The sequence below is a fragment of the Peromyscus maniculatus genome, chromosome 19 (assembly GCF_049852395.1).
Source record: "Peromyscus maniculatus bairdii isolate BWxNUB_F1_BW_parent chromosome 19, HU_Pman_BW_mat_3.1, whole genome shotgun sequence".
Taxonomy (NCBI): domain Eukaryota; kingdom Metazoa; phylum Chordata; class Mammalia; order Rodentia; family Cricetidae; genus Peromyscus; species Peromyscus maniculatus.
This window is the reverse complement of record NC_134870.1, coordinates 13,807,755-13,820,338: the sequence shown is the minus strand read 5'-3', so window position 1 is coordinate 13,820,338 and position 12,584 is coordinate 13,807,755. Positions and strand designations below refer to the sequence as shown.

Here is a 12,584-nt window from a genome sequence, read left to right as displayed (position 1 = left end):
TTGATCCTGTGACACAATGGGACATTATTGATGCTTGAATGCCCTGCACTTGGGTGAGCATTAGGCCGGCCACCAGTGACACGGAACTGTGCAGGGCAAATTATATGTAAGTAGATTTGAAGCCATTAAGTAGGATTATTAGTTATATACTCTTGGGGGACAGGGAAGCGTCAAGTTTCTACTTAACAAAAGGGCCAGTAAGACAGTACAGAATACCGAGAAAGGAGAACAATCTTTCTGAGCAAGTTGGGGGTGGGGGTGGGGGGGTGGGATGCCTTTCCATGTTTCAAAATTTTAAATTGACACAAAATTGTCCATTTTTATGGAGTAACATAGTAACATGATACATGCATACAAGTAATGAATAAATTAGGCTAGTATCTCCTTTTGCTGTTAGGAGTATCAGACTTCCTTAAACCAGGTAATGGGCACAAAAATATAGACAGTATAGGTCAAGCTCGAGTATTCAGAAACACAGCAGGGTGGTTGTAATTTTGTATAATTATTTGAGAATCAGGAGTCCAGTCCACCTTTCCTGGGAATGGTGAGAAGTTTGAACCCTAATCTGTTTTTGTTTTCTCCCTGATGATCTGTGGTAGAAATATTTCTTTAAAGGAATATTTCATGGACACTCATCTTCCTTATAAAAGAGAAGAGGGAGCCACCATGGTTATAGAAAGGGTAGGTCCATGGGCTCTTAGTTTATTTCTCTTTCTTCTGCTACTCTTCAGGGCTCCTAGGCTACCAGAGATCTGAGGCTGAAAATGAGTGAATTTCCATTAGATGGGCCTTAAAAGGGGTGAGTTCGGGATGGATGAGCTGTTCCTCAGCGATGGGGCAGGGAATTCTAGGAATGATGTAGGGCAGAGTGAAGCTTCCCTCCTCTCCTCTCCTCTCCTCTCCTCTCCTCTCCTCTCCTCTCCTCTCCTCTCCTCTCCTCTCCTCTCCTCTCCTCTCCTCTCCTCTCCTCTCCCCTCCCCTCCCCTCCCCTCCCCTCCTCTCCTCCCCTCCCCTCTCCTCTCCTCTCCCCTCCCCTCCCCTCCCCTCCCCCCTCCCCTCCCCTCTCCTCCCTCCCCTCCCCTCTCCTCTCCTCTCCCCTCCCCTCCCCTCCCCTCCCCTCCTCCCCTCTCCTCTCCTCTCCTCTCTTCTCCTTCCCTCTCCCCTCCCCTCTCCTCTCCTCCCCTCTCCTCTCCTCCCCTCCCCTCCCCTCCCCTCCCCTCTCCTCTCCTCTCCTCTCCTCTCCTCTCCTCTCCTCCCCTCTCCTCTCCCCTCCCCTCTCCTCCCTTCCCCTCCCCTCCCCTCCCCTTCTCTCCTCTCCTCGGCTCCCATCCCCTTCTCCCTTCTCCCTTCTCCTCTCCTCCCCTCCCTGCCCCTCCCTTCTCCTCTCCTCTCCTCCCCTCGGCTCCCATCCCCTTCTCCCTTCTCCCTTCTCCTCTCCTCCCCTCCCTGCCCCTCCCTTCTCCTCTCCTCCCCTCCCCTTCTTTCCCCTCTCCCTCTCTCTATTTCTCTCTCAGGTCTATAAGTATGTGCTCAGGAGTGCACGATACAAAACCACCCAGAAACAGGCAGGAAAAAGGTGTCAAGGCACAACCAGGGTTGTTGAAACATCTATAGCACTTCCTGCTAGAACCAGGACAAGACCTAGATGAAGGCAGATTAAATGGGGAGGCAGGGGCTCAGATTAGGAACTGAAGTGCTCAGGAGAGGTGAAAGGGCAGGCGCCCAGAGCAGCCTAGATGAAGTGCTAATGGGTTCGTGGGCATCTGCATACTTCCTTTCCCCCTCTGTCTGTAAAGGGCACAGGAGGAGGCCTGAAGTGTGTGGCTCTCAGGCCACGTTTGACCCACCCTCCTGATGCTGCACAGACACCGCCATTCTTGACCCTGACATTCTTTTCCTCTTTCCCACTCCCAACCACCCCTTTGTATCAGACAAACAGGAGGAAGAAGCAAGACAGAGGAAGAAAAGGGGTCCATTAGTGAGTCTAGATGTGTTAAGATTGTTACTGGAAAATCTGGAGTCCGTCGTGGAAAGTAGAGAGGAAAGCAGGACCCCTCAGTTGGAATTTCTAAAAACAACTCTACAGCTATTCTTTTGTCTAATCATCTTCTGTACCAGCTATTTTAATGCTATTTCTGGCATCATGTATTTGCCATTGGACTTATCACTTCTCTCCAGCATCTCCTCAACCCTATGAAAATGCCCTCTGCACATTTAACTGATCAGTCACTCTATCAGAAACATGTAGACATCTTATCACATGTCTGACAGCTGCTCTTTACCACTACAGCATAAATTTCATTTTTTGGGGGGGTGCTTATGGACAGTCTTGGATATTGATACTTCTATTTTTCCCTTCATCTGAGTCCTTTGGATTTACTCTGGCAAGTATTTCTCTAAGAGTATTAGTATTTTTACCTGTAATTCTTTTGTCTTTCATGGCTAAATTTCACTACCTTAACATGTCCAACTAACACCTCACCTCTATACAACAACTACCCCTCCCCACAACCTGGACCACAGTGACAATGTAAAGTTGGCCACAGTGGGGAAAAGATGGAGACAGGATACACTACTTTTTAATAATAATTTGTATGACAGAAGATAATAGTCACTGTGCCCATCTTAAAGGGCTGTTGAGGATGAAATGGAAGGAGATGGGCGTGTGTGTTCTATAAGCACACAAGTCTCGATCCCTGGTTTTAATATTTCAAAGCAAAGGGTAGTTTCCTGCCTTTATCACCGGGAAGCTGGGTTGGATGTTAACAATCATCACTTTGGACCTCTCTCAGATGGGTGGCTCCTTCCCGGTTAGCAGCCACAGCGCCTTAGAAGAGGGGCTGAAGGTTGGAGAAAGGATGTGTGTGTGGTGATGTCTGTTGGGAACTCCGAGTGAATGAAAGGACCGTGCAGCAAAGTTCTTCCTGGAGAGTGGCTTCAGCTTGCCCGTTGGTCAGTCAGCCACAGGCTGCTCAGTCCAGGTAAGGTAACTGCTTCTCCATCTCCTCGCTGCTGCTCTTAGCTCCGTCATTGACCTTATGAGCGCCTCACTCACTGACAGATTGGCATTTGTTAATTCCAGACTAGCTCATTTGGAACAACCTTTCATAGCCCATGTTATAAGTTTATTTTGTTACTGAACATAAAATAGACTCCTTTGAATTCCAATTATAATATTTTCTCAGGTTCTCTAAAGGAACTGAAACTTTGGGCTTTTGATTAAGAATTTAAAAATGGAGTACTTTTTCCTTTCTTTCTGCTTTCTTTCTGGTGTGCAGATTGATAGAAAGCTTCAAGACAACACTGAAGATGGGCTGTTTCCTGTTTCTCTGTCGGCACCCACACATGGGGGGAGGGGGGACCTGGGGTCACGTGCCTCTTCTGCACCGTTGGCTGGAACCCTCAGCTGACTGGCTTGTTCACATGCTCTCTTCACGGCTTCTGCTCCCACTCAACACCCCCCCCACACACACTGCTTTCCCTTCATTTACCATTCTTCTTTATTCCCCCTGCATGGATTTTAGGTGTCTTTGCTCATTTTAAACAAATCTGTTCATCAATGCTTTCCATGATTCCACACAATTATATTCACACCCTATCAGTAACAAGTGTTACATAGACCAGATAGCAGTTCATAAACTGGAAACTATCCTGAGCAAATTCTCACTTCTGTAGCTATTTTTTCCTTTTGCCTAATTCTTCACAGTGCCTCTTCTTTCTCCCTCCTTGCTTCTTGCTTCCTATCACATGATAAATTAGAGGGATCCTGTAAAGAATATCTGCTTGGTGGGAGGGGTCAATACAGAGGAGTAGTTTCCAAGACCATGAAGTCATGATGTCATAATTATTACAGCACCTCCACCCTGATTTGTGGTTTCCTGATGATGATAGCCAGGTCCTGGGACAATTCAGTCAGAAGAGTGTTTATTACAAAACACATGAAATCGTGCTGAGACTCTTGATTCTTATCTGTATCATTTTAAAGAATGTTTTGATAGTTTATATCCAACCATTTGAGGCTAAATTCTACAGGCATGAAATAATGATCAGTTTCCCACTTTCCTACCACCACATCAAATATGACATTAGCATTAAGAATGGGATGATGTATTTAGACATTTTATATCGTTCCAAGGAATATAGAATGGACAAATTGTTCCCCATGATGAGCTTACTTGGAACGGGGTTTGAGCTTTGCCTCGGCTACTTATTATTTTCTCTCATTCAAAAACATTTATTCAGCACCTACAATTTCAGGTGCCCTTCTGGGCCATGCAGGCTTTTGGCATGACCTCTGTTCTTAGAGAACTTCCATTTCATTCATGGATGATGGGGTTAAAATAAGAAGTAGAGGCATAAGTGGCATTATTTCGGACATTGAGGGCACACACACACACACACACACACACACACACACACACACACACACACACACACACAGGAAGTAGTCTTAGGGGGTGATGCCCCTGATAACGATGAGGGGCTAGCCTGCAGAACTCCATAGAAAAGCTCCCTAGGCTGAAGGGAGAGCTATTAGGAAGTAAAAGAAGCCATCAGAGCTGGAGTGTGATGGTCATGAGAACTGACGTTGAAAAGGTATGCAGGACTCTGGGGAGCTAGCACCTTGCAGCCATCATCACAGGAGAGGGCTTTAATCAAAATGTCACGAAAAATCAAGAGGGTTTTATCTTGGAAAAAATACCACATGATTTGTTTAAAAAATGACAGGTTGGTCGGTAGCTGCTGGTAGAGATGCTGTGGGGAGCTTTGGGGGAGACGCTGCAGAGACAGAATCAGTGGGATTAATCTGTGTTGAGCAGAGATGAGACCTATTGATGTAGAGATATTTGGATTGAACAATGGATGGATGATGGTGATGCTGCCCCTAGTGTTTCTTTAGCCTTATAGGAGGACTTCTTGGTGAGATTCCTACTCATCCCTGAGCAACAGAGACACATTCCACCTTGTACCCACGAAGATCCTCCTGAACTACAGCTTATTAAGAAAACTAGAAAAGTCAGGTGGTGGTGGCGCACGCCTTTAATCCCAGCACTCGGGAGGCAGAGCCAGGCGGATCTCTGTAAGTTCGAGGCCAGCCTGGTCTACAGAGTGAGATCTAGGAAAGGCGCAAAGCTACACAGAGAAACCCTGTCTCGAAAAAACAAACAAACAAACAAAAAAAAAAAAAGAAAGAAAAAAGAAAAAAGGGAAATCAGAGTGTCCAGGGTTGTCCAACATTCATCATGTTGATGGTTCTGAAACATACACCCATAGACACACACGCACAAACACATACATACAAACATACACACCTCTCCACACAGGCACCCTCCCCACATGCTTGTACACATCTACACACACAAATAAACAGACAAACACGCATATACACACTTACACACAGTTGCACCCACATAGGCACACACATACACATATGCACACAAACACACCCCCTCCACAGGCACATCCACACAGGTTTCGGGAACTATGGGGGTCCAGCCCCTCGATAGTCCCCTCCCAGGGTCCGGGAAGAATCTACAACCAGCTGATAATTAGTCTTTGATGAAAAAAAATGAATCTATGTACATGAGACTCCTTAGTTCATACACTTTATTATTCTGTGATAGTTTAATAGACTCCACACAGCTTCTATTCTGCTCTCATGCCTAGCTCCTTTCTTGCCTAATTTCTCTCTATATTTATCTACTGTCCCCTCTAGGTTCTACCTTGATTCTTTCATCTAGTTCTGTCCCTTCTAGGTTCTCATCCATCTAGTTCTTTCCCCCATCAGCTCCTCTCCCATTTCCTTCTCTCTCGTCTTGTTCTTCCTCATCTTGTTCTCCCCCATCTGGCTCTTCCTCATCTTCCATCTCGTTCCTCTAGTCCTCTCTTCTAGCCCTTCAATCTAGTTCTTCCCCATCTCAGTTTGTTCCTCTCAAGTTCTTACCCATCTAGTTCTTCCATTCTCTTTTCTCTTCTCTGTCCTCTCGTGCCCTGGAAGTCCTGGTATATATACACTTACAAGCAGTATTCCCTTAGCAGTGCAAAGCCAGGCTTCCAGGGTCAAACGGAGGAGTGATAAGAATCACATAAGGAGGTCATAACAGTTAATTATCATTTGCAACCCCAAAGTGAAGTGACCAATGGGGAAATGAATTAACTAAAGGCTAAATTCAGGTAATATCTAAGAAGAGGGCTCTTATGTGCTCAACTATAATCTTAAACGTGATTGGTAGAAAATGTTAAGAATCTATAAGTTGCTAGGTCAATGGGAGAAAATAAAACTGTCTTCTTTTTTTCCTGTGGCTCCTATCTGTCCAAGCTATTTGCCGTTTTTTTCTGCAGGGTGGGGGAAAGTGTGCTCAGTCACTAGGCAACCTGTGTACAGCTAGATGCCTCTGGTGATAGTTAAAGGATCTGGAACTGGAGGTAAGGTTTAGGAAAGGAGGAAGTAAGGCTTAATTGGCACATCTGCCAAACCTTCTCAAACAGGTAGCCTGGATGTTTAAGTCTGTTCTGAGAGAGTACAGAGGTATCTCTGATAAAATACTTTCCTTCATCTGGGGATGGACCTGGCCGGATGCTGCTAATGATAATTACAGGGAGGCTTGAACTGGAGTTCTGGCTGAGCATAGCTGTCAGTGCAGAAGGTTATCTAAATATTCCTAGAAGTGGTTAGGTAAGGAGTCAGCGGTCTATAAAGTTAGTAAGGCTGTAAGAAAGGAGGGTCCGAACTGAATTGTGTAAAGCTATTACCTAATGTCCACCTGACCTAGGCGGTGTCTCCTTGTGGAATTTATCTTAATTCAGAAGACTTGCATGTGGACTGTTATTACTGCTGGTCCTTGAAAGTGGCCAAGGGAGATATCTGATTCCAGAGAAAGCCTTTCCCTGAGGCTGTTCTCCAAATACCTGGAATGTGTATGTCCAGAGAGTGATCAATCCACACTGTTAGCCCTTCTTAGGGAAAAGTCAATTGGGAAAACTATGAAGGCACACATGATTTTCATAACAGAAGACAGCTGATATATAACAAGCCAAGTAACACCAAAAACTCCTTGGGATTTGGCTTCCTCTGGAGGAGTTCCCTGATCCCTCCAGGTAGTGACTTTGCAATAACCAGCTGAGTTCTTACGATATATTCCTGCGGCCTGCAGCATACAGGCACACACACACACATGTACACAAACACACATCCACACACAGGCATGCATGCACATAGGCACACACACATATACATACCAACACACACAACAGACACACACAGAGTCACACAACACACACACACACACACACACACACACACACACACACACACACACACACTCCCCTACCCACACTTTTATAATGAAGCTCCCATAGCCATCTTTACAGCCTTGCGTTATCCTCCCTTAAACTGGCCTGTAAAGAACTTCGAAAAACTCAAGGCCCCAATGTCCCCAAGCCCTACCTGTTCTTGTTTTCTAGCTCTGCGATCAGCTGCCTTTGTTGTTTATTTGCGTCGATGGTGAAGGAGATGTCGGGAGCATTCCTCTGCTGAGTGGGCTGCTGTAAAACATGGGGTTGACACTATTTCATATTAGGAATGTGATTCACATGTGAGATGGGAGTCATGGGATATGCAGACAAGGAAGGAGAAACTACCCCATGGGGCAAGGAGTGAGAGGAAGAATCGGAAATTAAATTGCCATTCATTCTAAGAGCAAACTGTTCTCCAGATCTCCAATATACCTACACAATGGAAAATAAACACTTCTTCCTCAGGTTCTCAGATACGGGGATGAGATTGGGTAAAGGGGAGGTGTGTGGGGCTCCCAGTTGGGCATATCACACTACTGTAGAGTGTGGTTGATATATTGTGCACCCCAATAAACTTATCTTGGGGTCAGAGAACAGAACAGCCAGTATGTTAAACATAGAGGTTAGGCAGTGGTAGCACACGCCTTTAATCCTAGCATTCCCGAGGCAGAGATTCATTTAGATCTCTGTGACTTCAAGGCCATACTGGAAACAACCAGGCATGGTGACACACACCTTTAATCCCAGCACTTGAGATCTCATGTCTTGCTTGGGAAAACACATGCCTTTAACTCCAGGAAATGATGGCAGGAAGCAGAAAAGTATATAAGGCGTTAGGACCAGGAACTAGAAGCTTTTTACGCTTTTAGGCTTTTAGCAGCAGTTCAGCTGACATCCATTTGGGTGAGGACTCAGAGGCTTCCAGTTCAAGGAAACAGGATTGGCTGAGAAGTTGGTGAGGTGAGGAAGCTGTAGCTTGTTCTGCTTCTCTGATCTTCCAGCATTCACCCCAACACCTGGCCCTGGGTTTGTTTTTATTAATAAGACCCTTTAAGATTCGTGTTACAGTAGAGGTTGTGTTCCTTAGTCTACCATATTTTCAAAACTTGGAATTCATTACCAAGACATCATAATCATAGCAACAAAGACAAGAACAAGAAAAAAAACCACCAGTTTTCTTTGTAATTAGCACCAGACGTAATGACAACAATGGACTGGGGCTTTTGAAATTCAAAGACACTGGAGGCCAACAGGAGTTTCCTTTCATTCTACTTACGGATGAGGATTCTGCTGCCAGGCGTGCGGCATACCTGGCGATCAGCCTGTGTTCTTCATCAAGGCGGTTTGAACTCTCAAGCATACTAGAGAGAACAAAGCAAAGAGGGGACTGTTAGGCCACTCAGAGAGCTCCATGTATTCCTATCACCACTAGGGCCTTCGGCCATTGCAATGCCAAATGTTTTCAAACTCTCACATATCTCATAGATTAATGATCTTCAACTTGGGTTCATGACATGATCTAATACGTAACTGAGAAGGTCAATAATAAGTCATTTGCCCAGTCAGTTCAGTTATCTTATTAAGAAGGCTCCAATGAGAAGTGATATGACTTTTCTGATGTTTCAGATATAAGAATGCTTTCTCTTTAATTTTATTGCTTTTAATATTTTTATTTCATTTCACAAATAACTCATGTCAAAAAGTGACAGTATTATACATATGGAAGTATTCAGGAAGGAGAAAGACCCAGAGGTATTGTTGTTGATCCAATGACCCCTGTCTGGTGGCACTCACTTCCTATGTAATCTTCCCGCTTTCCTGTGGTCTTCACTTACAGACTTTTAAAGAACAGAATACGGCAGAGGAATGGAATGTCACTTCTAACATATGGTTCTAAAAGTCTGTGGCTTCCATCTTGGGTGCCCTATTTCTTAAGGTCTCTCGTGATACTTGTCCTGAGGTACTCTGGATCCCATGTCATAAATCTGCCAGTAGGATGAGGACCCAAGCCAACCAGGAACCATGTGAATGAATTCCTACTGGGTGGGGCTGCTGTTGATCCTAGAGCAAGAGGAGAGATGGACCGTCTCCCCACAAGCATCCTTGAGTCAAGAGCACCTTGCTAAGCCAAGCTCAGATTCCTTCATGAAACTGCAAGATGATGTTGTTTCCTTAGTTGGCTAATCTCTAGGGTGATATGCTACACTGGAAGAGCTGGCTTACACGGCTGTGGACTCTAACGTTACTTCCCAGGCAACCCATGCCTTCTATTTGCTTCCAAAGACACAGGGTTAAGTGGTGCTTCCCAATGGCATGGATAGAAAGTGTTCAGTGGCTCCTGTTGCGTCATAGGAACCACTCACACTAGGATAAGGCTGTCTGAATCCCTGAAAAGTATACAAGCACAAGCAGTATGAGCCTCTCAGAGTTCAGAAAACTTCATCTTCTGAAATTCTTCATTTGAGACCATGCTTGGGTGACACTGAGGAGATTTCAATGAGACACTCCAATGACACTAATCTCATTAGCAGATAGCTCTTGGTTTATTTTTCTCCATTATTATAATGTGGATGAGGCCGGAATCAAACTTTTCCACTGTTTCTCATTCCCAATCATGTTTATACCATTCTCCACTGGCCCTTCCATGTTTGTTCTTAAAATAAAACTAATAAGGGCCAGAGAGATTGTTCAGCAGCTAAGAGCACTGGCTACTCTCCCAGAGGTCTGATTCAATTCTCAGCAGCCACATGACATCCATAACCATCTGTAACTCCAGTCCCAGGAGACTGGACACTCTCTTCTGGCCTATGGACACAGGCTCATGTGGTACACAGGCATTTGCAGATGCAAAGCACTCATATACATACATAAATAAAAATCAAATAATAATGATACTTGTGATTGCTCATGAAAACACATATTCCTATGCCAGTATCACGAAGAGTTTTCCATTGTGAAGACTCAGATCCATAAAGAAATACACAGTTATTCTATATGTACATTTGCATATAAAAGTCACATGCAACATGGTATCTTAAACTTTATTTTAAAGTGAAGATGAGTGCATCTCTTCGTGTTTACTAAGCTAGGAACTCCTTCCTGTTAGCTGAATTTGGACCATCCTCTGCGCCACTTAAACCCTGTTCTTGTCTAGATCCCTTACACCTGTCAACCCCACCAGTTTTCTTCTCGAACAGTTCCATTCTAGACTTAGCTTTTTTCTGTAGATTACAATAAGTAAACATTCCTTAATCCCCCAGTGTACTAACCTGTCTCCATCCACAGAAAGAGGATTTTATTTCTGATTGTTCATCCGAGGTAATACATGCAACAAGCGTCCAGTCACTACACTGTCTGGAACATGTCATGTGCTCAAAAATATTAGCTACTACATTGTTTTGCCTCTTGATAACTTTGTGAATCACATTAATGATTCTTGTCTCTTAAAAAAAATTTCAGCTACTATCTGAACCATCCAGAGCAGGGAGTGTCAGACTTTAAAGTCTAAACATGCTGCTCGGTGGCACAATACTTGAGTTTCTGAACTCTCTAGTGTTGTTTGGGGACTGGCTGAGGTTTGGGGGTGTAACTGAGAATCTGTATTTCTGATGAAGTTTTAGAAGATGATACTTCTGGTGTCAGAAGATTCCTGAGCAGAACAATCTAGAAGATCTAACAATTTAAACAAAACATCTGCATACCAGAAATAATGACCATATCTAAACCATATAAAATATACCATTTTGTGAATGTTTGACTGATATTCATATAACTGTTTGATATTTTACAGACATTTTTCAGACACAAGAAAATTCTAGAATGCAGAATATCAATCCCAAAGTTGACTGAACATAAATTTTAACAGAATAAGCTAGAATTATTTCTGGAAAACTGACACTTGAAAGTAGATTGTATCATTATAAAATAATGTCTGCATTATGTAGGGCTTAAGATGGCCATGTTTCTTATTATAACTTCAAGAGAAAGGGAAAGTTACACTGTCTTTGCTTTAGACAAATGTCTAACCTACGAATAGACCACTCAGTTTGACTTTAACCTGTTTATCATTTCTAGCTGGTATGTTAGAGAACAGCTGCCTAATTCAGCATTGTTTATGCATGGTAAAGTACCCGGTATTCTGAGCTCAAGATGATCATCCATCTCAGTGCTAGAAAGTGACTTTGTCATGAACACTTGTGAGTGCTTTGATAAATATGCAGTAAAAAACCTTGATTAAAAAAAAACTTCAGGGTAAAAGCATTTTTTACTATGAATGACCTGCAAGCAAATAAAGTATGAAGGTTATACAAAAAAGCCTCCTGGCAATGTAAGCCATAAAGATATGAGATTCTGTCTCATAAGTGATAACTCATATCCCAGGCCTTTCTTTCCCCAACATGGTGTGAATGAGCACTGGGGTGATATATTGCTCAGTTCTGCATACAGATGATTTATGAGCCTGCCTGAGTCTTCCAGGATGTTTAAATCACACACTGGTGAATGGGACACTCCTCTGATAAATTCCATTATTTCAAGACTTCAGTTATATACAGTTGAAAATCAATGACCAATAACCTGCAGATCATAAAATACATGCCAACTCCAGCACCTTCTCTAGTGCCAATTATTCATTTGAAGACTCTACAACCTGTAACCTACAAGATGATGGTATACTAAAAGGGGTAGCTCTGTTGGCTGCAATTTGGGGTGGAGGGAACCATTATCTTGAAAGCTCTTTGATTTCAACCTTAAAGGCATGGTCAGTGACCTTTACAAGGGATTTCAGATGGCATTCCTGGGATCTCTGGTGACATTCAGTCAGGACTTACTAAACTGAAGTTCTGCAAAGATTTCTGGGAACTCAGGTTTGTTCCATTTCTTTGATTCTTTTGGGGGTGGGTGGGCCTGATTTGACTTCCAGGGGTTGTTAGTGAAAAACATGATGTAACTCATAGAAGAAATACTTTCATGTTCTCTCTGAATAGGCTTTTCTTTTCTATTTGTTTGGATAAAGATGCTACAGATAGATTTTAAGGTTATCAAGTCTGATGTGTTATTCTTCTATTAAAATGTAAGCAGCTAATGGGAGGCTCATCCAAGAAGGCATTATAACTCATAAGTAGAAGATTAAAATAGTGTGTGTGTGTGTGTGTGTGTGTGTGTGTGTGTGTGTGTGTGCGTGTGTGTGCTGAAAGAACTAATAGAAGGAGAAATCTGGGAGAGGAGAGATCTAGGAGCCAGAGAAGGAGGAGGACATCAGGGGTCAGCCACCCAGCTACACAGCCAGA

The 12,584-nt window shown here is 43.6% G+C and overlaps 1 protein-coding gene across 27 annotated transcripts in view; it reads right to left on the bottom strand.

Annotated features, from left to right (window-relative positions):
* Nucleotides 1-12,584, bottom strand: part of Dtna (dystrobrevin alpha) — a 370,573-nt gene that overhangs the window by 44,527 nt on the left and 313,462 nt on the right. For 23 of the 27 annotated variants that reach the window (XM_076554816.1, XM_076554802.1, XM_076554820.1 and 20 more), the window contains 2 exons: nucleotides 8,573-8,657; nucleotides 7,448-7,545 (listed from right to left, as the gene is read on the bottom strand). In XM_076554816.1, coding sequence (XP_076410931.1) covers nucleotides 7,448-7,545; nucleotides 8,573-8,657 — 183 coding nt within the window. The remainder of the gene's footprint in view (nucleotides 1-7,447; nucleotides 7,546-8,572; nucleotides 8,658-12,584) is intronic. The other 4 variants (XM_076554809.1, XM_076554817.1, XM_076554806.1 and 1 more) reach the window with 1 other exon arrangement.